At 49.9% G+C, this 26,726-nt stretch overlaps 1 protein-coding gene across 1 annotated transcript; it reads right to left on the bottom strand.

The window, feature by feature from the left end:
* LOC110521967 (GTPase IMAP family member 8) lies at positions 1–25,803 on the bottom strand. Its single transcript, XM_036967723.1, has 3 exons — positions 24,631–25,803; positions 23,509–23,601; positions 1–827 (listed from the first exon to the last, which is right to left on the bottom strand). The coding sequence occupies exons 1-3, from the start codon at positions 25,232–25,234 to the stop codon at positions 1–3; spliced, it is 1,524 nt and encodes a 507-aa protein (XP_036823618.1). The 5' UTR covers positions 25,235–25,803.
* Positions 25,804–26,726: the final 923 nt, after the last annotated feature.

The following is a 26,726-nucleotide window of genomic DNA, read 5'->3' as shown; positions in this document are numbered from 1 at the left end:
TTACATGATTTCACAGCTCTTGTCATCTTGTTTTGGCCTCTCCCTCTCCCTTTGGATCCTCTCCCTTTGGATCCTCTCCCTTTGGATCCTCTCCCTCTCCATCTCCATCCACTCCATCCACTCCATCCACTCCATCATCTCCATTCTCTCCCTCCTTTCCATTCTCTCCCTCCTCTCCATATTGAACATCTCCTCTATCTCCCTCTGGATCCTCTCCTCTATCTCCCTCTGGATCCTCTCCTCCTCCCTCTGGATCCTCTCCTCCTCCTCTTTCTTAATCCTGGCTGCACCCTCAAACATCTCATTGGTGTAGCAGGATCCTCCATTGTCCTCCACCATTCTGTCTATCTTCTCCATCAGCTCTGTGACCTGAGCTCTGTTTCCTCTGGCTTTATTGTTGAGGATATGGTACCTCCCCCCACACTGCTCTACCACTCTACTGAGGTCTCTGTTCCCACCAATCAGCTTCTCTAGACTGTAACCCTCTAAAGCATCTCCATGGGTGAAGAGGATGATGGCGTACTTTGCCAGTCCTGACCCAAACACACTCTCTAGAGTTTCAAAAGCTATTTTCTCCTGCTCTGTGAACCTGTCATTCACTCGTAAAACTATGAGGAAGGCATGAGGCCCTGGGCTAGACTCATAGATGCTCCTACCAATCTCCATTGCTAATTCTTCAGCAGGAAGCTGTGTGTCAAACAGTCCTGGAGTGTCAACCACACTGACATCCCTCCCATCTACTGCTGCCTGCTTCATTTCTGTTTTACGTGTTACTGAGGACCAGTTCTGTTCAGAATGGAAACTTGTCCCACCAAGGATGGTGTTTCCTGTTGCACTCTTCCCAACACCGGTTTTTCCAAGCAGAATAATCCTTCTCTCTGGGAGATTCCTGATGGAGGAGCTCCTTGAAAGTGTTGAATCTGTATAGAGAAATACATCACATTTGATAAACGGATACAGTAAAATGACTACCATCTCATCCCCTGTACAGGCAGTTATTGGTGCACTGAATAATGCTGATTTATGTCTGGTGTTTAAATCTTTATGGTGAATGTGGAGTTCAGGTGGGATTTGTAAAAGGGATCTGTCACCAAGACAACTTATTAAAGTTACAATGGGGGGGATAATTCATTTACATTATTGTTATCCCAGAATAAGAGACCAGAGGGTTTTACTACGTAGTGGGATAGAGGAGTTAGCTAGCTAACTTTGGTGAATTCTGAGTTCAACTCGGGATAACTGTTAAACTTAACGAGAACCCCTTTTTCCACGCCTATAGAAAATACTAGTATTAAGTCTCACTAAGTTATACTGTGTGTTATGATTCAAATGCATCCTGTCATTACTAAATGTGTACTGTATTTCAATATTACTATATTAACACAAAATAACATTTATTAGTAAATATTTAATCAATCTTCAAGTATTGTCTCAGTCATTGTCATGAAAACTACATAACTGGTCTTACAATTCTCAGGCAGGACGACCTATAATCACCTCAGCTACAGGAGACATATGAAAAGATTGTGTTCATAACGTTATCAATGACATGACCTACTGAGCTCTCATCTAGAATATCTAGTTTTCTATCATCAGTATTATACACTTCAAAACACAGTATTTCAATCATGGAAACATTTACAGTTAGTCAACATTACATTTCTGGCTAATCCTTTATATAAACAGTTATACTTACTGAGATAGATGAATGTCTTTTCTAGCAGTGATTTGACCTGCTCAGGATCACCCCTCTTGTTGTTGAACACATGGTATCTTCCACTGTATTTTCTCATCACTTCTGTGAGGTCATCTGATTCAGCAATGAATTGTTCTATAGTCTGGTCTTCCAACTCATCTCCTCTGGTGAACAGGATCCAGGTTTGCTTCAAAAGACTCTCTCCTAGAAGACCTTCTACTTTACTGATGACCCTCTTCTCTTCTTCTGTTAATCTGTCTGTCTTCACCACCAGGAGAAACACACGGGGACCAGATGAGGTTAACTTGAGGACTTCCTGGAATTTCTCCTGAATTTGCTCTTCAGGTTGATCGGAGTTACAGAATCCTGGAGTGTCATACACGACAAGATCTATTCCTTCAATGGTGACATTTTGTTTCTCAATATCAGCAGTCACTGATTTTAATTTTTTCTTTGGGCGAAAATCTTTGCGGCCCAGGATGGTGTTTCCTGTTGCACTCATTCCTGCTCCTGTTTTACCAAGTAACACCACCTGCAATGGTCTGGATGTCTGTTGCACAGGTTTGGAAAGGTGCCCCATCTTCAAGGAATTATCTTGTTATAGCCGAGCAGTGTGAAGTGTGAGGCAGGAATCTAAATACAAATACAATATAAATAAATTATTACATTATTTTCTAAGATGCAAAATGCAGAAAAACAAGTAACAACCCAATGACATGAACAGCCATCACCTGGTTATTACATGTGTAACGGATGTGAAACGGCTAGCTTAGTTAGCGGTGGTGCGCGCTAAATAGCGTTTCAATCGGTGACGCGTGGGTAAACGATGCTTCGTGGGTGTCAGTTGTTGATGTGTGCAGAGGGTCCCTAGTTCGCGCCCGTGTATGGGCGAGGGGACGGTCTAAAGTTATACTGTTACACATGCAAACTGGAATTAATTTAAGCACAAAAAATGTGAGTTGAGTTTAAATGGGTAAAGGGTTTAAAAGCAGAACTATAAACAGAACATGTCTAGTTAACAGCATTGATTGTTAATCTATAACTGTTTGCAGATGGTAGGCTACAAGCACCCCAATCGGCACAGACATCACTTCAACATCTAGTTTTGGTTTATATTGACGTCAAATATCGTGAATTCAATGTGAAATCAACAAAACCCCTGAGCCATGTCATTGCATTTCCTGCTTTGTTTCAGGAATAGGACTATGTGTCATCGACATTTATCATAAAACTATCATTGAATTTACTGTTAATTACTAAAATAAAAAATATTTAGGCTACATATTCTTATTAAATCAGACAACACAATCGTAGCATAACACGATCATATGAACAATAGGCCTGTATTGAAAATACGTCTTCAATGACGCAGTTATAATTGTCGAAATCCAGACCACCTTTGAAGCTAACATATTGTTTTTCATGTTGGCCATTATTCTACTGAAGACAGTCCTAGGCTACTAATAATGTAGTAATCTAATAGATTTACATAAATCATTCTGAAAAATAACAACTTACCTACTTTCTTATTACAAATGTTTGAGGTTTGCAAATGCTATGGAGTTGAAACTGTTCAACTTCAACAGTTTCACTTTCAGCCTCCGGTGATCTTATTTTATCTGACACTTAAACCACTCCCCTAAGTTCCCTAGACAGACCAAATATCATCGTAGCCTTTTTTCCCTGCTGATAAACTCCCAACAAAACTCAGTTTATCAATAACATTTCAAAATGTATCATATAGAAAAAATAATTCATGTGTTGAGGTCAGTAAACAATCATTGTCGGCAAGCGCACTGTCGTTCACAGGCTACTGTCTGCACCTTTTAAAAGGATATTTCCACGAAGTTCGTGCTGACAGAAAATAGCAAGGTTTTGAAAAAAAATTGGTATGTAGATGAAGGTCATGATGATGGGGAATTAACTACAAAGGGAAATAAATGGCTACAGTTTACACTTTTTTGTTATTTCATGTCATGTTGTTTTCAGAAATGGGATGTTTTTTTAAGTGTGGGGTAACTGAGTATGGGCTCGTGAGTAGTGCAGCGGTCTAAGGCACTGCATCTCAGTGCTTGAGGCATCACTACAGACACCCTGGTTCGATTCCAGGCTGTATCACAACCGGCTGTGATTGGGAGTCCCATAGGGTCTTTACCTGGTAACAACAAATGAAAACAAAACTAGGACTAAAGCAATAGTCTGGTTACATCTGTGTAGTTGTTTCAGTGCACTCAGGCTGTTGTTATAAGAATAGAACTCAACACAGAGTTAGAACTGGGTCAATCAGGAACAGTCTGTGATACAGCCTGGATTCAAACCAGGGACTGTAGTGATGCCTCGCACTGTGATGCAGTGCCTTAGACCGCTGCATTCATGTGTGTGTTAACTATTTAACTGTACTAGAATGCTTAAAAGGTCACTAAAAAGTTTAATACCGGTTATAGGTATCGTTTTTCTTGGCAAGGAAAATATCGGATATCGGTATCGGCCAAAAATGTAATATCGGTGCATCACTACTTCTGACCCCACCAGAGACAGGAACCCCACCAGGACCTCTGACCCCACATTAACTACTAAAAAACCTACAACAGCACACTTACTACTGAAGGACCTACAAAGGAACTCCTATCAAGGCATTTGTCCCTAAGGTTGCCCCCATTGCCATAACTGTCCCTCCTGCTATCACTGTCAATATGGCTGACACTTTGCCTATAACTGTCAATACAGCTGTACATATGACTGTCCCTATAGATGTGCCTACCTTTGTTGCTATAGATGTACAGTGAGGGGGAAAAGTATTTGATCTCCTGCTGATTTTGTACGTTTGCCCACTAACAAAGAAATTAACAGTCTATAATTTTAATGGTAGGTTTATTTGAACAGTGAGAGACAGAATAACAACAACAAAACCCCCCAAAACACATGTCAAAAATGTTATAAATTGATTTGCATTTTAATGAGTGCAATAAGTATTTGACACCCTCTCAATCAGAAAGATTTCTGGCTCCCAGGTGTCTTTTATACAGATAACGAGCTGAGGAGCACAGTCTTAAAGGGAGTGCTCCTAATCTTAGTTTGTTGCCCGTATAAAAGACCTGTCCACAGAAGCAATCAATCAATCAGATTCCAAACTCTCCACCATGGCCAAGACCAAAGAGCTCTCCAAGGATGTCAGGGACGAGATTGTAGACCTACACAAGGCTTGAATGGGCTACAAGACCATCGCCAAACAGCTTGGTGAGAAGGTGACAACAGTTGATGCGATTATTCGCAAATGGAAGAAACACAAAAGAACTGTCAATCTCCCTCGGCCTGGGGCTCCATGCAAGATCTCACCCTGTGGAGTTGCAATGATCATGAGAACGGTGAGGAATCAGCCCAGAACTACACGGGGGGATCTTGTTAATGATCTCAGAACAGCTGGCACCATAGTCACCAAGAAAACAATTGGTAACACTACGCCGTGAAGGACTGAAATCCTGCAGCGCCCGCAAGGTCCCCCTGCTCAAGAAAGCACATATACTTGCCCGTCTGAAGTTTGCCAATGAACCTGAATGATTCAGAGGGCAGCTGGGTGAAAGTGTTGTGGTCAGATGAGACCAAAATGGAGCTCTTTGGCAGCAACTCAACTCGCCATGTTTGGAGGAGGAATGCTGCCTATGACCCCAAGAACACCATCCCCACCGTCAAACATGAAGGTGTAAACATTATGCTTTGGGGGTGTTTTTCTGTTAAGGGGACAGGACAACTTCACCGCATCAAAGGGACGATGGACGGGGTCATGTACCGTCAAATCTTGGGTGAGAACCTCCTTCCCTCAGCCAGGGCATTGAAAATGGGTCGTGGATGGGTATTCCAGCATGACAATGACCCAAAACACACGGCCAAGGCAACAAAGGAGTGGCTCAAGAAGAAGCACATTAAGGTCCTGGAGTGGCCTAGCCAGTCTCCAGACCGTAATCCCATAGAAAATCTGTGGAGGGAGCTGAAGGTTCAAGTTGCCAAACGTCAGCCTTGAAACCTTAATGACTTGGAGAAGATCTGCAAAGAGGAGTGGGTCAAAATCCCTCCTTAGATGTGTGCAAACCTGGTGGCCAACTACAAGAAACGTCTGACCTCTGATTTGCCACCAAGTACTAAGTCATGTTTTGCAGAGGGATCAAATACTTTTTTCCCTCACTGTATATGTGCTTCAGTCTGTCTCTTTGGTTGATCCTGTACCTGTTCCCATGCTGTTAGCTATCACTCTCCCTATGGATTCAGCTGTCTGTACCCATGTCACTGCCACTAGCACTGCTGTTGCCCATCTCCAATCTGTTATCTCTGTCCCTATCCCTGCTACTACCACAAGTCTTAGCAATCCCCCATAAAACATCCCTACCCGTTGCTGGTCCTACCACTATCACTGCTGCTAACAATCTCCCTTCATTTACCACTGGCACTACCAGTGCCCCTATACCTACCACTGCTGCTACCCATAACCTAACCCCTGAAGTTACCACTAACGGGTCCCCTGTCATTACCCCTTCCACTACCACTGCTGCTACCACAGCTAGCACCTCTACCTCTCCCCATGACAGTATCCCTGCCCCTGCTGGTAGCCCTGAGAGCACTACTGATGTCCCTATGATTACCCCTGTCACTAGACCTGCCCATTGTCCTACCATTGCCCTTTTCTTTGCTATAAATATATTTACCCCTGCTGCATACCTTACCCATCTCCATAGTGTTGGCATTACTGCTAACTCTGCCCCTCCTTCTGTTCCCATCACTGCCCCTTTCCCTACAGGTATCATTGCTGCTATCACTAGCACTAATGCTACCACTGCCCTTATTCCTGTCCTTACCCCAGTCCATGTCCTTACCCCAGCCCCTGTCCTTACCCCAGCCCCTGTCCTTACCTCAGCCCCTGTCCTTACCCCAGCCCATGTCCTTACCCCAGCCCTGTCCTGACCCCAGCCCCTGTCCTTACCCCTGTCCCTGTCCTTACCCCTGTCCCTGTCCTTACCCCTGTCCCTGTCCTTACCCCAGCCCCTGTCCTTACCCCAGCCCCTGTCCTTACCCAAGCCCCTGTCCTTACCCCAGCCCCTGTCCTTACCCTGGTCCTTACCCCAGCCCCTGTCCTTACCCTGGTCCTTACCCCAGCCCCTGTCCTTACCCCAGCCCATGTCCTTACCCTGGTCCTTACCCCAGCCCCTGTCCTTAACCCAGCCCCTGTCCTTACCCCAGCCCATGTCCTTACCCCAGCCCATGTCCTTACCCCAGCCCATGTCCTTACCCCAGCCCCTGTCCTTACCCCAGCCCATGTCCTTACCCTGGTCCTTACCCCAGCCCCTGTCCTTACCCCAGCCCCTGTCCTTACCCCTGTCCCTGTCCTTACCCCAGCCCATGTCCTTACCCCAGCCCATGTCCTTACCCCAGTCCCTGTCCTTACCCTGTCCTTACCCCAGCCCCTGTCCTTACCCCAGCCCCTGTCCTTACCCCAGTCCCTGTCCTTACCCCAGTCCCTGTCCTTACCCCAGTCCCTGTCCTTACCCCAGCCCCTGTCCTTACCCCAGCCCATGTCCTTACCCCAGCCCCTGTCCTTACCCCAGCCCCTGTCCTTACCCCAGCCCCTGTCCTTACCCCAGCCCCTGTCCTTACCCACTCCCCTGTCCTTACCCCAGCCCATGTCCTTACCCCAGCCCCTGTCCTTACCCACTCCCCTGTCCTTACCCCAGCCCCTGTCCTTACCCTGGTCCTTACCCACTCCCCTGTCCTTACCCACTCCCCTGTCCTTACCCACTCCCCTGTCCTTACCCACTCCCCTGTCCTTACCCACTCCCATGTCCTTACCCCAGCCCCTGTCCTTACCCACTCCCCTGTCCTTACCCCAGCCCATGTCCTTACCATGGTCCTTAGCCACTCCCCTGTCCTTACCCTGGTCCTTACCCACTCCCCTGTCCTTACCCTGGTCCTTACCCACTCCCCTGTCCTTACCCACTCCCCTGTCCTTACCCACTCCCCTGTCCTTACCCCAGCCCCTGTCCTTACCCACTCCCCTGTCCTTACCCTGGTCCTTACCCACTCCCCTGTCCTTACCCTGGTCCTTACCCACTCCCCTGTCCTTACCCACTCCCCTGTCCTTACCCACTCCCCTGTCCTTACCCCAGCCCCTGTCCTTACCCACTCCCCTGTCCTTACCCACTCCCCTGTCATTACCCACTCCCCTGTCCTTACCCACTCCCCTGTCCTTACCCCAGCCCATGTCCTTACCCCAGCCCATGTCCTTACCCACTCCCCTGTCCTTACCCATGTCCTTACCCCAGCCCCTGTCCTTACCCATGTCCTTACCCCAGCCCCTGTCCTTACCCCAGCCCCTGTCCTTACCCCAGCCCATGTCCTTACCCACTCCCATGTCCTTACCCCAGCCCCTGTCCTTACCCACTCCCCTGTCCTTACCCCAGCCCATGTCCTTACCATGGTCCTTAGCCACTCCCCTGTCCTTACCATGGTCCTTAGCCACTCCCCTGTCCTTACCCTGGTCCTTACCCACTCCCCTGTCCTTACCCTGGTCCTTACCCACTCCCCTGTCCTTACCCACTCCCCTGTCCTTACCCACTCCCCTGTCCTTACCCCAGCCCCTGTCCTTACCCACTCCCCTGTCCTTACCCACTCCCCTGTCATTACCCACTCCCCTGTCCTTACCCACTCCCCTGTCCTTACCCCAGCCCATGTCCTTACCCCAGCCCATGTCCTTACCCATGTCCTTACCCCAGCCCCTGTCCTTACCCATGTCCTTACCCCAGCCCCTGTCCTTACCCCAGCCCCTGTCCTTACCCCAGCCCATGTCCTTACCCACTCCCCTGTCCTTACCCCAGCCCCTGTCCTTACCCCAGCCCCTGTCCTTACCCCAGCCCCTGTCCTTACCCACTCCCCTGTCCTTACCCCAGCCCCTGTCCTTACCCCAGCCCCTGTCCTTACCCCAGCCCATGTCCTTACACTGGTCCTTACCCCAGCCCCTGTCCTTACCCCAGCCCCTGTCCTTACCCCAGCCCCTGTCCTTACCCCAGCCCATGTCCTTACCCCAGCCCATGTCCTTACCCCAGCCCATGTCCTTACCCCAGCCCCTGTCCTTACCCCAGCCCCTGTCCTTACCCCAGCCCATGTCCTTACCCTGGTCCTTACCCCAGCCCATGTCCTTACCCCAGCCCATGTCCTTACCCCAGTCCCTGTCCTTACCCTGTCCTTACCCCAGCCCCTGTCCTTACCCCAGCCCCTGTCCTTACCCCAGTCCCTGTCCTTACCCCAGTCCCTGTCCTTACCCCAGCCCCTGTCCTTACCCCAGCCCATGTCCTTACCCCAGCCCCTGTCCTTACCCCAGCCCCTGTCCTTACCCCAGCCCCTGTCCTTACCCCAGCCCCTGTCCTTACCCACTCCCCTGTCCTTACCCCAGCCCATGTCCTTACCCCAGCCCCTGTCCTTACCCACTCCCCTGTCCTTACCCCAGCCCCTGTCCTTACCCTGGTCCTTACCCACTCCCCTGTCCTTACCCACTCCCCTGTCCTTACCCACTCCCCTGTCCTTACCCACTCCCATGTCCTTACCCCAGCCCCTGTCCTTACCCACTCCCCTGTCCTTACCCCAGCCCATGTCCTTACCATGGTCCTTAGCCACTCCCCTGTCCTTACCCTGGTCCTTACCCACTCCCCTGTCCTTACCCTGGTCCTTACCCACTCCCCTGTCCTTACCCTGGTCCTTACCCACTCCCCTGTCCTTACCCACTCCCCTGTCCTTACCCACTCCCCTGTCCTTACCCCAGCCCCTGTCCTTACCCACTCCTCTGTCCTTACACACTCCCCTGTCATTATCCACTCCCCTGTCCTTACCCACTCCCCTGTCCTTACCCCAGCCCATGTCCTTACCCCAGCCCATGTCCTTACCCACTCCCCTGTCCTTACCCATGTCCTTACCCCAGCCCCTGTCCTTACCCATGTCCTTACCCCAGCCCCTGTCCTTACCCCAGCCCCTGTCCTTACCCCAGCCCCTGTCCTTACCCCAGTCCCTGTCCTTACCCCAGTCCCTGTCCTTACCCCAGTCCCTGTCCTTACCCCAGCCCCTGTCCTTACCCCAGCCCATGTCCTTACCCCAGCCCCTGTCCTTACCCCAGCCCCTGTCCTTACCCCAGCCCCTGTCCTTACCCCAGCCCCTGTCCTTACCCACTCCCCTGTCCTTACCCCAGCCCATGTCCTTACCCCAGCCCCTGTCCTTACCCACTCCCCTGTCCTTACCCCAGCCCCTGTCCTTACCCTGGTCCTTACCCACTCCCCTGTCCTTACCCACTCCCCTGTCCTTACCCACTCCCCTGTCCTTACCCACTCCCCTGTCCTTACCCACTCCCATGTCCTTACCCCAGCCCCTGTCCTTACCCACTCCCCTGTCCTTACCCCAGCCCATGTCCTTACCATGGTCCTTAGCCACTCCCCTGTCCTTACCCTGGTCCTTACCCACTCCCCTGTCCTTACCCTGGTCCTTACCCACTCCCCTGTCCTTACCCACTCCCCTGTCCTTACCCACTCCCCTGTCCTTACCCCAGCCCCTGTCCTTACCCACTCCCCTGTCCTTACCCTGGTCCTTACCCACTCCCCTGTCCTTACCCTGGTCCTTACCCACTCCCCTGTCCTTACCCACTCCCCTGTCCTTACCCACTCCCCTGTCCTTACCCCAGCCCCTGTCCTTACCCACTCCCCTGTCCTTACCCACTCCCCTGTCATTACCCACTCCCCTGTCCTTACCCACTCCCCTGTCCTTACCCCAGCCCATGTCCTTACCCCAGCCCATGTCCTTACCCACTCCCCTGTCCTTACCCATGTCCTTACCCCAGCCCCTGTCCTTACCCATGTCCTTACCCCAGCCCCTGTCCTTACCCCAGCCCCTGTCCTTACCCCAGCCCATGTCCTTACCCACTCCCATGTCCTTACCCCAGCCCCTGTCCTTACCCACTCCCCTGTCCTTACCCCAGCCCATGTCCTTACCATGGTCCTTAGCCACTCCCCTGTCCTTACCATGGTCCTTAGCCACTCCCCTGTCCTTACCCTGGTCCTTACCCACTCCCCTGTCCTTACCCTGGTCCTTACCCACTCCCCTGTCCTTACCCACTCCCCTGTCCTTACCCACTCCCCTGTCCTTACCCCAGCCCCTGTCCTTACCCACTCCCCTGTCCTTACCCACTCCCCTGTCATTACCCACTCCCCTGTCCTTACCCACTCCCCTGTCCTTACCCCAGCCCATGTCCTTACCCCAGCCCATGTCCTTACCCATGTCCTTACCCCAGCCCCTGTCCTTACCCATGTCCTTACCCCAGCCCCTGTCCTTACCCCAGCCCCTGTCCTTACCCCAGCCCATGTCCTTACCCACTCCCCTGTCCTTACCCCAGCCCCTGTCCTTACCCCAGCCCCTGTCCTTACCCCAGCCCCTGTCCTTACCCACTCCCCTGTCCTTACCCCAGCCCCTGTCCTTACCCCAGCCCCTGTCCTTACCCCAGCCCATGTCCTTACACTGGTCCTTACCCCAGCCCCTGTCCTTACCCCAGCCCCTGTCCTTACCCCAGCCCCTGTCCTTACCCCAGCCCATGTCCTTACCCCAGCCCATGTCCTTACCCCAGCCCATGTCCTTACCCCAGCCCCTGTCCTTACCCCAGCCCCTGTCCTTACCCCAGCCCATGTCCTTACCCTGGTCCTTACCCCAGCCCATGTCCTTACCCCAGCCCATGTCCTTACCCCAGTCCCTGTCCTTACCCTGTCCTTACCCCAGCCCCTGTCCTTACCCCAGCCCCTGTCCTTACCCCAGTCCCTGTCCTTACCCCAGTCCCTGTCCTTACCCCAGCCCCTGTCCTTACCCCAGCCCATGTCCTTACCCCAGCCCCTGTCCTTACCCCAGCCCCTGTCCTTACCCCAGCCCCTGTCCTTACCCCAGCCCCTGTCCTTACCCACTCCCCTGTCCTTACCCCAGCCCATGTCCTTACCCCAGCCCCTGTCCTTACCCACTCCCCTGTCCTTACCCCAGCCCCTGTCCTTACCCTGGTCCTTACCCACTCCCCTGTCCTTACCCACTCCCCTGTCCTTACCCACTCCCCTGTCCTTACCCACTCCCATGTCCTTACCCCAGCCCCTGTCCTTACCCACTCCCCTGTCCTTACCCCAGCCCATGTCCTTACCATGGTCCTTAGCCACTCCCCTGTCCTTACCCTGGTCCTTACCCACTCCCCTGTCCTTACCCTGGTCCTTACCCACTCCCCTGTCCTTACCCTGGTCCTTACCCACTCCCCTGTCCTTACCCACTCCCCTGTCCTTACCCACTCCCCTGTCCTTACCCCAGCCCCTGTCCTTACCCACTCCTCTGTCCTTACACACTCCCCTGTCATTACCCACTCCCCTGTCCTTACCCACTCCCCTGTCCTTACCCCAGCCCATGTCCTTACCCCAGCCCATGTCCTTACCCACTCCCCTGTCCTTACCCATGTCCTTACCCCAGCCCCTGTCCTTACCCATGTCCTTACCCCAGCCCCTGTCCTTACCCCAGCCCCTGTCCTTACCCCAGCCCATGTCCTTACCCACTCCCCTGTCCTTACCCCAGCCCCTGTCCTTACCCCAGCCCCTGTCCTTACCCCAGCCCCTGTCCTTACCCACTCCCCTGTCCTTACCCCAGCCCCTGTCCTTACCCCAGCCCCTGTCCTTACCCCAGCCCATGTCCTTACACTGGTCCTTACCCCACCCCTGTCCTTACCCCAGCCCCTGTCCTTACCCCTGTCCCTGTCCTTACCCCAGCCCATGTCCTTACCCCAGCCCATGTCCTTACCCCAGTCCCTGTCCTTACCCTGTCCTTACCTCAGCCCCTGTCCTTACCCCAGCCCCTGTCCTTACCCCAGTCCCTGTCCTTACCCCAGTCCCTGTCCTTACCCCAGCCCCTGTCCTTACCCCAGCCCCTGTCCTTACCCCAGCCCCTGTCCTTACCCCAGCCCCTGTCCTTACCCCAGCCCCTGTCCTTACCCCAGCCCCTGTCCTTACCCCAGCCCCTGTCCTTACCCACTCCCCTGTCCTTACCCCAGCCCATGTCCTTACCCCAGCCCCTGTCCTTACCCACTCCCCTGTCCTTACCCCAGCCCCTGTCCTTACCCTGGTCCTTACCCACTCCCCTGTCCTTACCCACTCCCCTGTCCTTACCCACTCCCCTGTCCTTACCCACTCCCCTGTCCTTACCCACTCCCATGTCCTTACCCACTCCCCTGTCCTTACCCCAGCCCATGTCCTTACCATCGTCCTTAGCCACTCCCCTGTCCTTACCCTGGTCCTTACCCACTCCCCTGTCCTTACCCTGGTCCTTACCCACTCCCCTGTCCTTACCCTGGTCCTTACCCACTCCCCTGTCCTTACCCTGGTCCTTACCCACTCCCCTGTCCTTACCCCAGCCCCTGTCCTTACCCACTCCCCTGTCCTTACCCACTCCCCTGTCATTACCCACTCCCCTGTCCTTACCCACTCCCCTGTCCTTACCCCAGCCCATGTCCTTACCCCAGCCCATGTCCTTACCCACTCCCCTGTCCTTACCCATGTCCTTACCCCAGCCCCTGTCCTTACCCATGTCCTTACCCCAGCCCCTGTCCTTACCCCAGCCCCTGTCCTTACCCCAGCCCATGTCCTTACCCACTCCCCTGTCCTTACCCCAGCCCCTGTCCTTACCCCAGCCCCTGTCCTTACCCCAGCCCCTGTCCTTACCCACTCCCCTGTCCTTACCCCAGCCCCTGTCCTTACCCCAGCCCCTGTCCTTACCCCAGCCCATGTCCTTACCCCAGCCCCTGTCCTTACCCACTCCCCTGTCCTTACCCCAGCCCCTGTCCTTACCCTGGTCCTTACCCACTCCCCTGTCCTTACCCACTCCCCTGTCCTTACCCACTCCCCTGTCCTTACCCACTCCCATGTCCTTACCCCAGCCCCTGTCCTTACCCACTCCCCTGTCCTTACCCCAGCCCATGTCCTTACCATCGTCCTTAGCCACTCCCCTGTCCTTACCCTGGTCCTTACCCACTCCCCTGTCCTTACCCTGGTCCTTACCCACTCCCCTGTCCTTACCCCAGCCCCTGTCCTTACCCACTCCCCTGTCCTTACCCACTCCCCTGTCATTACCCACTCCCCTGTCCTTACCCACTCCCCTGTCCTTACCCCAGCCCATGTCCTTACCCACTCCCCATGTCCTTACCCACTCCCCTGTCCTTACCCATGTCCTTACCCCAGCCCCTGTCCTTACCCATGTCCTTACCCCAGCCCCTGTCCTTACCCCAGCCCCTGTCCTTACCCCAGCCCCTGTCCTTACCCACTCCCCTGTCCTTACCCCAGCCCCTGTCCTTACCCCAGCCCCTGTCCTTACCCCAGCCCCTGTCCTTACCCACTCCCCTGTCCTTACCCCAGCCCCTGTCCTTACCCCAGCCCATGTCCTTACCCCAGCCCCTGTCCTTACCCACTCCCCTGTCCTTACCCACTCCCCTGTCCTTACCCCAGCCCCTGTCCTTACCCACTCCCCTGTCCTTACCCCAGCCCCTGTCCTTACCCACTCCCCTGTCCTTTCCCCAGCCCCTGTCCTTACCCCAGCCCCTGTCCTTACCCCAGCCCCTGTCCTTACCCCAGCCCCTGTCCTTACCCACTCCTCTGTCCTTACCCACTCCCCTGTCCTTACCCACTCCCCTGTCCTTACACCAGCCCCTGTCCTTACACCAGCCCCTGTCCTTACCCACTCCCCTGTCCTTACCCACTCCCCTGTCCTTACCCCAGCCCCTGTCCTTACCCACTCCCCTGTCCTTACCCCAGCCCCTGTCCTTACCCCAGCCCATGTCCTTACCCCAGCCCCTGTCCTTACCCCAGCCCCTGTCCTTACCCCAGCCCCTGTCCTTACCCCAGCCCCTGTCCTTACCCACTCCCATGTCCTTACCCTAGCCCATGTCCTTACCCACTCCCATGTCCTTACCCCAGCCCCTGTCCTTACCCCAGCCCCTGTCCTTACCCCAGCCCATGTCCTTACTCCAGCCCATGTCCTTACCCCAGCCCCTGTCCTTACCCCAGCCCATGTCCTTACCCACTCCCCTGTCCTTACCCCAGCCCCTGTCCTTACCCCAGCCCATGTCCTTACCCACTCCCCTGTCCTTACTCCAGCCCATGTCCTTACCCCAGCCCCTGTCCTTACCCACTCCCCTGTCCTTACCCTGGTCCTTACGCCAGCCCATGTCCTTACCCACTCCCCTGTCCTTACCCTGGTCCTTACCCAGCCCATGTCCTTACCCACTCCCCTGTCCTTACTCCAGCCCATGTCCTTACCCACTCCCCTGTCCTTACTCCAGCCCATGTCCTTACCCCAGCCCCTGTCCTTACCCACTCCCCTGTCCTTACCCTGGTCCTTACCCCAGCCCATGTCCTTACCCAATCCCCTGTCCTTACCCTGGTCCTTACCCCAGCCCCTGTCCTTACCCCAGCCCCTGTCCTTACCCCAGCCCCTGTCCTTACCCCAGCCCATGTCCTTACCCCAGCCCCTGTCCTTACCCACTCCAATGTCCTTACCCCAGCCCATGTCCTTACCCACTCCCCTGTCCTTACTCCAGCCCATGTCCTTACCCACTCCCCTGTCCTTACTCCAGCCCATGTCCTTACCCCAGCCCATGTCCTTACCCACTCCCCTGTCCTTACTCCAACCCATGTCCTTACCCCAGCCCATGTCCCCAGTTCCCTACCCTTGTCCTTACCCCAGTCCTTACCCTTGTCCTGTCCTTACCCATGTCCTTACCCCAGCCCCTGTCCTTACCCCAGCCCCTGTCCTTACCCCAGCCCATGTCCTTACCCACTCCCCTGTCCTTACCCCAGCCACTGTCCTTACCCCAGCCACTGTCCTTACCCCAGCCCCTGTCCTTACCCCAGCCCCTGTCCTTACCCACTCCCCTGTCCTTACCCCAGCCCCTGTCCTTACCCCAGCCCATGTCCTTACCCCAGCCCCTGTCCTTACCCACTCCCCTGTCCTTACCCACTCCCCTGTCCTTACCCACTCCCCTGTCCTTACCCACTCCCCTGTCCTTACCCCAGCCCCTGTCCTTACCCACTCCCCTGTCCTAACCCCAGCCCCTGTCCTTACCCACTCCCCTGTCCTTACCCCAGCCCCTGTCCTTACCCCAGCCCCTGTCCTTACCCCAGCCCCTGTCCTTACCCCAGCCCCTGTCCTTACCCACTCCCCTGTCCTTACACCAGCCCCTGTCCTTACCCACGCCCCTGTCCTTACACCAGCCCCTGTCCTTACCCACTCCCCTGTCCTTACCCACTCCCCTGTCCTTACCCCAGCCCCTGTTCTTACCCACTCCCCTGTCCTTACCCCAGCCCCTGTCCTTACCCACTCCCCTGTCCTTACACCAGCCCCTGTCCTTACCCCAGCCCATGTCCTTACCCCAGCCCCTGTCCTTACCCCAGCCCCTGTCCTTACCCCAGCCCCTGTCCTTACCCCAGCCCATGTCCTTACCCCAGCCCCTGTCCTTACCCACTCCCATGTCCTTACCCCAGCCCATGTCCTTACCCCAGCCCATGTCCTTACCCACTCCCATGTCCTTACCCCAGCCCATGTCCTTACCCCAGCCCCTGTCCTTACCCCAGCCCCTGTCCTTACCCCAGCCCATGTCCTTACTCCAGCCCATGTCCTTACCCCAGCCCCTGTCCTTACCCCAGCCCATGTCCTTACCCCAGCCCATGTCCTTACCCACTCCCCTGTCCTTACCCCAGCCCCTGTCCTTACCCCAGCCCATGTCCTTACCCACTCCCCTGTCCTTACCCCAGCCCCTGTCCTTACCCACTCCCCTGTCCTTACCCTGGTCCTTACCCCAGCCCATGTCCTTACCCACTCCCCTGTCCTTACCCTGGTCCTTACCCCAGCCCATGTCCTTACCCCAGCCCCTGTCCTTACCCACTCCCCTGTCCTTACCCTGGTCCTTACCCCAGCCCATGTCCTTACCCACGCCCGTGTCCTTACCCTGGTCCTTACCCCAGCCCCTGTCCTTACCCCAGCCCCTGTCCTTACCCCAGCCCATGTCCTTACCCCAGCCCCTGTCCTTACCCACTCCCATGTCCTTACCCCAGCCCATGTCCTTACCCACTCCCCTGTCCTTACTCCAACCCATGTCCTTACCCCAGCCCCTGTCCTTACCCACTCCCCTGTCCTTACTCCAGCCCATGTCCTTACCCACTCCCCTGTCCTTACTCCAGCCCATGTCCTTACCCCAGCCCATGTCCTTACCCACTCCCCTGTCCTTACTCCAACCCATGTCCTTACCCCAGCCCATGTCCCCAGTTCCCTACCCTTGTCCTTACCCCAGTCCTTACCCTTGTCCTTGTCCTTGCCCTTGTCCTTACCTCAGCCTGCTTAACTTTAGTTTCTGATTGTACAGAGGATTCCTTATTCTCATAGTGGAAACCTCTATCAAGGTTTGTGTTTCCGTTTGTACTCTTCTCGGGATAGTGTTTGCAATGCAGCAGCATTCTTGGTTCTGTTAGATAGTCAGTCCTAACATAGGACAATCCCTTGATGTGTTTGAAACTGTTCAGAGAAAAAGAGAACTGTGAAGAGATGGTAGGCTACAAATTTTAAACCACAAATGTTTTGTTAGATGGGCAGATATTTTTCTGGCTACATTGTTGTATTTTTTCCATTCATAAGAACGTATTTATAATTATTACTAAGAACTTATTAACAATAATTATTTTGACAAACAATAATAATATATACTATGTATGATTATTTATAAGCATTTATAACAGCTTATTAGTGAACATTATTATAAAGTTATACCAATATATTTTCCCAACTCACTGTTGGGACGGTCAGCATGAGGTATGCTTCCCTTGGCCTGATTGTCTCAGTCTCCATCCTCGCTCACTAAAGAAAACGTTACATCACAATGCTGTGTTCACAAAGAAAGAACACACTGTTTTTTTTTTTTAGCACTATTTATACTCCCACAAACATATTTTGTCTGCCCTTAAGTTTAGCTCTATTGTAGTGGGGTAATATTTGATTTGTGCATATTTTTAAAAAATTTATTTTACCTTTATTTAACTAGGCAAGTCAGTTAAGAACAAATTCTTATTTTCAATGACGGCCTAGGAACAGTGGGTTAACTGCCTTGTTCAGGGGGCAGAACGATAGATTTTTACCTTGTCAGCTCGGGGATTTGATCTTGCAACCTTTCGGTTACTACTAGTCCAACACTCTAACCTCTAGGCTACCCTGCCACCCCAAGCGGTACCAGTCAACAGTTTGGACACACCTACTTATTCAAGGGTTTTTCTTTATTTTTTACTATTTTCTACATTGTAGAATAATAATGAGACATCACAACTATGAAATAACACCTATGGAATCATGTAGAAACCAAACAAGTGTTAAACAAATATTTTATATTTGAGATTCTTCAAAGTAGCCACTCTTTGCCTTGATGACAGCTTTGCACTCTTCGAAATTCTCTCAATCAGCTTCTTGAGGTAGTCACCTGAAATGCATTTCAATTAACAGGTATGCCTTGTTAAAAGTTCATTTGTGGAATTTCTTTCCTTCTCAATGTGTTTGAGCCAATCAGATGTGTTGTGACAAGGTAGGGGTGGTATACAGCCCTATTTGGTAAAAGACCAAGTCCATATTATGGCAAGAACAGCTCAAATAAGCAAAGAGAAACAACAGTCCATCATTACTTTAAGACATAAAGGTCAGTCAATCTGGAACATTTCAAGAACTTTGAAAGTTTCTTCAAGTACAGTGGCAAAAACCATCAAGCGCTCTGATGAAACTGGCTCTCATGAGGACCGCCACAGGAAAGGAAGACCCAGAGTTACCTCTGCTGCAGAGGATAAGTTCATTAGAGTTTAGAGTCCTGGAGTGTCAATCACACTGACATCCCTCCCATCTACTGCTGCCTGCTTCATTTCTGTTTTACGTGTTACTGAGGACCAGTTCTGTTCAGAATGGAAACTTCTCCCACCAAGGATGGTGTTTCCTGTTGCACTCTTCCCAACACCGCTTTTTCCAAGCAGAACAATCCTTCACTCTGGGAGATTCATGGTGGAGGAGCTCCTTGAATCTGTGTATAGAAAAATACATCACATTTGATAAACTGATACAGTAAAATGACTACTATCTCATCCCCTGTACAGACAGTTATTGGTGTACTGAATAATAATGATTTATGTCTGGTGTTTAAATCTTTGTGGTGAATGTGGAGTTCTGGGGAGTTCTGGCACACCAAGCCAATTTATTAAAGCTTCAATCTGGGATTTGGGAAGCTGTTCAATAGACATTTCAAGTCTTTATATGCATTGATTCTTGAATAATATCACATAAATGCATCATAAGATCATTATAACACAATGTAAGATTTAATTACTCCAATTTGCATTGATTCTTGAATAATATCATTTATAAATGCCTCAAAAGATCATTATAATACAAAATGTAAGGTTTAATTTACTCCAATTTTTGAAAACAACAAAAATGTAAACAAACAAGTTTATAGCTTCAACATAAAAAACTATCTATTGGTTGTGATGGACTGTCAGTCATTGTATCTAAACCACTGAGAGGTTACATTTCTCCAGCCCCATCCCAGCTGTATACCACATTAAGTGGCTGAGAGGTTACATTTCTCCAGCCCCATCCCAGCTGTATACCACATTAAGTGGCTGAGAGGTTACATTTCTCCAGCCCCATCCCAGCTGTATACCACATTAAGTGGCTGAGAGGTTACATTTCTCCAGCCCCATCCCAGCTGTATACCACATTAAGTGGCTGAGAGGTTACATTTCTCCAGCCCCATCCCAGCTGTATACCACATTAAGTGGCTGAGAGGTTACATTTCTCCAGCCCCATCCCAGCTGTATACCACATTAAGTGGCTGAGAGGTTACATTTCTCCAGCCCCACCCCAGCTGTATACCACATTAAGTGGCTGAGAGGTTACATTTCTCCAGCCCCATCCCAGCTGTATACCACATTAAGTGGCTGAGAGGTTACATTTCTCCAGCCCCATCCCAGCTGTATACCACATTAAGTGGCTGAGAGGTTACATTTATCCAGCCCCATCCCAGCTGTATACCACATTAAGTGGCTGAGAGGTTACATTTCTCCAGCCCCATCCCAGCTGTATACCACATTAAGTGGCTGAGAGGTTACATTTCTCCAGCCCCATCCCAGCTGTATACCACATTAAGTGGCTGAGAGGTTACATTTCTCCAGCCCCATCCCAGCTGTATACCACATTAAGTGGCTGAGAGGTTACATTTCTCCAGCCCCATCCCAGCTGTATACCACATTAAGTGGCTGAGAGGTTACATTTCTCCAGCCCCATCCCAGCTGTATACCACATTAAGTGGCTGAGAGGTTACATTTCTCCAGCCCCATCCCAGCTGTATACCACATTAAGTGGCTGAGAGGTTACATTTCTCCAGCCCCATCCCAGCTGTATACCACATTAAGTGGCTGAGAGGTTACATTTCTCCAGCCCCATCCCAGCTGTATACCACATTAAGTGGCTGAGAGGTTACATTTCTCCAGCCCCATCCCAGCTGTATACCACATTAAGTGGCTGAGGGGGACATTGTTGTCTTCCCAGAATGTATATATTTAACCAGAAGACCAGAGGGTTATACTAATTAGTAAACATTTAATAAATCTTCCTCAAGTATTGTCTCAGTCATTGTCATGTCAAACAAAATAACTGGTCTTACAATTCTCAGACTCCAGTCACCACATTCATAGACTGTTCTCTCTACTACCGCATGGCAAGTGGTACCGGAGTGTCAAGTCTAGGTCCAAGAGGCTTCTAAACAGCTTCTACCCCTAAGCCATAAGACTCCTGAACATCTAATCAAATGGCGACCCAGACTATTTCCATTGCCCCCCCCCCCCCCCCCCCTTTTACACTGCTGCTACTCTGTTATCATCTATGCATAGTCACTTTAATAACTCTACCTACATGTACATATTACCTCGACTAACCGGTGCCTCCGCACATTGACTCTGTACTGGTACCCCCTGTATATAGCCTCCACATTGACTCAGGACAGGTACCCCCTGTATATAGCCTCCACATTGACTCTGTACTGGTACCCCTGTATATAGCCTCCACATTGACTCTGTACAGATACCCCTGTATATAGCCTCCACATTGACTCAGGACAGGTACCCCCTGTATATAGCCTCCACATTGACTCAGGACAGGTACCCCCTGTATATAGCCTCCACATTGACTCTGTACTGGTACCCCTGTATATAGCCTGCACATTGACTCTGTACTGGTACCCCCTGTATATAGCCTCCACATTGTCTCAGTTCCGGTACCCCCTGTATATAGCCTCCACATTGACTCTGTACTGGTACCCCTGTATATAGCCTGCACATTGACTCTGTACTGGTACCCCCTGTATATAGCCTCCACATTGACTCAGTTCCGGTACCCCCTGTATATAGCCTCCACATTGTCTCTGTACAGATACCCCCTGTATATAGCCTCCACATTGACTCTGTACAGATACCCCCTGTATATAGCCTCCACATTGTCTCTGTACAGATACCCCCTGTATATAGCCTCCACATTGTCTCTGTACAGATACCCCCTGTATATAGCCTCCACATTGACTCTGTACCGGTACCCCCTGTATATAGCCTCCACATTGTCTCTGTACAGATACCCCCTGTATATAGCCTCCACATTGACTCTGTACCGGTACCCCCTGTATATAGCCTCCACATTGACTCTGTACTGGTACCCCCTGTATATAGCCTCCACATTGACGCAGTACCAGTACCCCCTGTATATAGCCTTCACATTGACTCTGTACTGGTACCCCCTGTATATAGCCTCCACATTGACTCTGTACTGGTACCCTCTGTATATAGCCTCCATATTGACTCAGTACCGGTACCCCCTGTATATAGCCTTCACATTGACTCTGTAACGGTACCCCCTGTATATAGCCTCCACATTGACTCTGTACTGGTACCACCTGTATATAGCCTCCACATTGACTCAGTACCAGTACCCCCAGTATATAGCCTCCACATTGACGCAGTACCAGTACCCCCTGTATATAGCCTCCACATTGACTCTGTACTGGTACCCCCTGTATATAGCCTCCACATTGACTCTGTACCAGTACCCCCTGTATATAGCCTCCACATTGACTCTGTACTGGTACCCCCTGTATATAGCCTCCACATTGACTCTGTACTGGTACCCCCTGTATATAGCCTCCACATTGACTCTGTACCAGTACCCCTGTATATAGCCTCCACATTGACTCTGTACTGGTACCCCCTGTATATAGCCTCCATATTGACTCAGTACCGGTACCACCTGTATATAGTCTCCACATTGACTCTGTACTGGTACCCCCTGTATATAGCCTCCACATTGACTCTGTACTGGTACCCCCTGTATATAGCCTCCACATTGACTCTGTACTGGTACCCCCTGTATATAGCCTCCACATTGACTCTGTACCAGTACCCCCTGTATATAGCCTCCACATTGACTCTGTACCGTAATACCCTGTATATAGCCTCCACATTGACTCTGTACTGGTACCCCCTGTATATAGCCTCCACATTGACTCTGTACTGGTACCCCCTGTATATAGCCTCCACATTGACTCTGTACTGGTACCCCCTGTATATAGCCTCCACATTGACTCTGTACCAGTACCACCTGTATATAGCCTCCACATTGACTCTGTACTGGTACCACCTGTATATAGTCTCTACATTGACTCAGTACTGGTACCACCTGTATATAGCCTCCACATTGACTCTGTACTGGTACCACCTGTATATAGCCTCCACATTGACTCTGTACTGGTACCACCTGTATATAGCCTCCACATTGACTCTGTACTGGTACCACCTGTATATAGCCTCCACACTGACTCAGTACTGGTACCACCTGTATATAGCCTCCACATTGACTCAGTACCGGTACCACCTGTATATAGCCTCCACATTGACTCTGTACTGGTACCCCCTGTATATAGTCTCCACATTGACTCAGTACCGGTACCACCTGTATATAGCCTCCACATTGACTCTGTTCTGGTACCACCTGTATATAGCCTCCACATTGACTCTGTACTGGTACCACCTGTATACAGCCTCGTTATTGTTATTTTACTGCTGCTCTTGAATGATTTGTTACTTCTATTTATTTATTTTATTAAAAACTGCACTGTTGTATTCGGCGCATGTGACAAATCCATTTTAATATAAACAGTTAGTTAAACTTACTGAGACAGATGGATGTCTTTTCTAGCAGTGATTTGACCTGTTCCGGATCACCCCTCTTGTTGTTGAACACATGGTATCTTCCACTGTATTTTCTCATCACTTCTGTGAGGTCATCTGAGTCAGCAATGAATTGTTCTATAGTCTGGTCTTCTAACTCATCTCCTCTGGTGAACAGGATCCAAGTTTGCTTCAAAAGACTCTCTCCTAGAAGACCTTCTACTTTACTGATGACCCTCTTCTCTTCTTCTGTTAATCTGTCTATCTTCACCACCAGGAGAAACACACGGGGACCAGATGAGGTTAACTTGAGGACTTCCTGGAATTTCTCCTGAATTTGCTCTTCAGATTGATCGGGGTTACAGAATCCTGGAGTGTCATACACGACAAGATCTATTCCTTCAATGGTGACATTTTGTTTCTCAATATCAGCAGTCACTGATTTGGAACTCTTCTTTGAGACAAAATCCTTTCGTCCCAGGATGGTGTTTCCTGTTGCACTCTTCCCAACACCGGTTTTTCCAAGCAGAACCATCCTTCTCTCTGGGAGATTCCTGATGGGGGAGCTCCTTGAATCTGTTGAATCTGTGTATAGAGAAATACATCACATTTGATAAACTGATACAGTAAAATGACTACCATCTCATCCCCTGTACAGGCAGTTATTGGTGTACTGAATAATAATGATTTATGTCTGGTGTTTAAATCTTTATGGTGAATGTGGAGTTCTGGCACACCAAGCCAATTTATTAAAGCTTCAATCTGGGATTTGGGAAGCTGTTCAATAGACATTTCAATTCTTTATGTACATTGATTCTTGAATAATATCACATAAATGCATCATAAGATCATTATAACACAATGTAAGATTTCATTACTCCAATTTTTGCAAACAAAAATGTAAACAAACAGGTCTATAGCTTCAACATATAAAACTCTGGGATGTCATGGACTGTCCGTTATTGCATCTGAGAGGTTACATTTCTTCAGCCCATCCCAGCTGTATACCACATTAAGTGGCTGAGGGGGACATTGTTGTCTTCCCAGAATGTATATCTTTAACCAGAAGACCAGAGAGGTATACTACGTAGCGGGATAGAGGAGTTAGCTAGCTAACTTTGGTGAATTCTGAGTTCAACTCGGGATAACTGTTAAACTTAACGAGAACCCCTTTTCCACGCCTATAGAAAATACTAGTATTAAGTCACACTAAGTTATACTGTGTGTTATGATTCAAATGCATCCTGTCATTACTAAATGTGTAGTGGGATGTAATTTAATATTACTATTTAACACAAAATAACATTTTATTAGTAATTATTTAATCAATCTTCAGGTATTGTCTCAGTCATTGTCATGAAAACAAAATAACTGGTCTTACAATTCTCAGGCAGGACGACCTATAATCACCTCAGCTACAGGAGACATATGAAAAGATTGTGTTCATAACGTTATCAATGACATGACCTACTGAGCTCTCATCTAGAATATCTAGTTCTCTATCATCAGTATTATACTGCTTCAAAACACAGTATTTCAATCATGGAAACATTAACAATTAGTCAACATTACATTTCTGGCTAATCCTTTATATAAACAGTTAGTTATACTTACTGAGACAGATGGATATCTTTTGCAGCAGTGATTTGACCTGCTCAGGATCACCCCTCTTGTTGTTGAACACATGGTATCTTCCACTGTATTTTCTCATCACTTCTGTGACAGAGTCAGCAATTAATTCTTCTATAGTCTGGTCTTCTAACTCATCTCCTCTGGTGAACAGGATCCAGGTTTGCTTCAAAAGACTCTCTCCTAGAAGACCTTCTACTTTATTGATGACCCTCATCTCTTCTTCTGTTAATCTGTCTATCTTCACCACCAGGAGAAACACACGGGGACCAGATGAGGTTAACTTTAGGACTTCCTGGAATTTCTCCTGAATTTGCTCTTCAGATTGATCGGAGTTACAGAATCCTGGAGTGTCATACACGACAAGATCTATTCCTTCAATGGTGACATTTTGTTTCTCAATATCAGCAGTCACTGATTTGGAACTCTTCTTTGAGAAAAAATCTTTGCGTCCCAGGATGGTGTTTCCTGTGGCACTCTTCCCTGCTCCTGTTTTACCAAGTAACACCACCTGCAATGGTTTGGATGTAGCTTGCAAAAGTTTGGATTGGTGCCTGATCTTGAAGGAATTATCAAAACCCTGAGCCATGTCATTGCATTTACGTTGATTTAAACTGACAGTTTTGCAGCTTTGGTTCACCAATAGGCGTGTGTGTCATTGAGTTCTATCATAAATCTATCATGTAAAAGCAGTCCATTGAAATGTATTATTGGTAGGGTAATATTTAGGCTACATATTCGTATTAAATCAGACATAACACAATCAAGATTGATCATGTCTTCCGTGACGCAATTAGCTTGAAACTTCGTTTTATCGGCATATTCAACAGCGTTTACTAAACATTACCTTCAACAGTGTTATCCTGTGATCAAGCCATCAATGTTTTGTGATTATTGTTAGCGTAAAAATGTTAGTTAATGGGTTAGCAATTAGCATATTTGACGTTTCAGTGGAAACATTACTATTAACAGCTTTTTGATAAGCGGTTTAGCAAACAAATACGTCCAGTATTATCGTCATACGGTCCCCAGTTATTGGCCACCTTATTATTTTGTTCAATTACAAGATATATCCGTTTAATTGTGTTCGAAAAAGAGGCACCGACCTCTTCTCCGAAGTGTTTACTAGATAGTTGGCTCGTCTTCCGGTTAAAAAAAGATACTTGTCCGTCAACTTTTCATTGCGTTGCCCGGCGCGCGCGCCTGTGGACTTCTTCTAAGGTTTAACGGCGGTTGGCATCCAGTTTGTTACATTACCGCCACCTACTAGACTGGAGTACAACTCCCTTATACTTTACTTGAAAAAAATAAATACCCTACCATCTAACACTATACTCACTAATTTCCAAATTATATAAAATAAAATGTACCCCCTACTCCACTAATTAAACGTATTTATTCCTACCTCATGCCATCACTCTGACACACATCCTGTAACTCTTCTGCTGTCAAGTCTCGCACACCCAAATACCTCTCTGCAGCTGCCACTACAACCTCAATTTTCGGAGACTTCCGATTCATCCCTGCAGTACAATTAATAACCATTGCTTAAATTCTAAAAATCTAATCTTACTGAATCTTATTTAGCTTTTTGGCCTATCCCTCTGTACTGATATATCTCTACTACTCTCACCACTCCTCCCCCTTGACCCATCTTCCTCTACTTTCTTCACTGCCTCAGCATATGACAACTCCTGCTCTACTCTAACCCTGGAAACCTCAACCGGCTTCTCTCTCGCACGAGACGTTTCTGATCCCCAGCTCCATGGGCACCCCTACAATTAACACATTCCATTACTTTCCCCAATGCTACACATTCCTTTGTCTAAATGCCCTTCTGCACATTTCTCACTCCTTGGACCCTACCACCTACACACTGCTGCCACATAGGAACACCTTGGACCCTCCCACCTACACACTGCTGCCACATAGGAACACCTTGGACCCTCCCACCTACACACTGCTGCCACATGCCCATAAGCTGGACACCTGTAACAACGTAATGTATGAGGTACATACGCTCTTACAGGATAACTTATATATCCTAACTTCTCTTTATCAGGCAAAGACTCAACTTCAAA

This window comes from Oncorhynchus mykiss, chromosome Y (assembly GCF_013265735.2).
Source record: "Oncorhynchus mykiss isolate Arlee chromosome Y, USDA_OmykA_1.1, whole genome shotgun sequence".
In the NCBI taxonomy this organism is placed as follows: Eukaryota; Metazoa; Chordata; class Actinopteri; order Salmoniformes; family Salmonidae; genus Oncorhynchus; species Oncorhynchus mykiss.
This window is presented reverse-complemented; position numbering and strand designations above follow the sequence as displayed.

Bases quoted from the DNA above. Each gene is read 5' to 3' on its own strand.
- LOC110521967 (XM_036967723.1), bottom strand. From the start codon at position 25,234: ATGGCTCAGGGTTTTGATAATTCCTTCAAGATCAGGCACCAATCCAAA. The intron at 23,602-24,630 runs GTAAGTATAACT...CTCTATACACAG, and splicing joins AAAGATATCCATCTGTCTCA to ATTCAACAGATTCAAGGAGC. The intron at 828-23,508 runs GAAACACCATCC...AGAGTGCAACAG, and splicing joins TGTTGGGAAGAGTGCAACAG to GAAACACCATCCTTGGTGGG.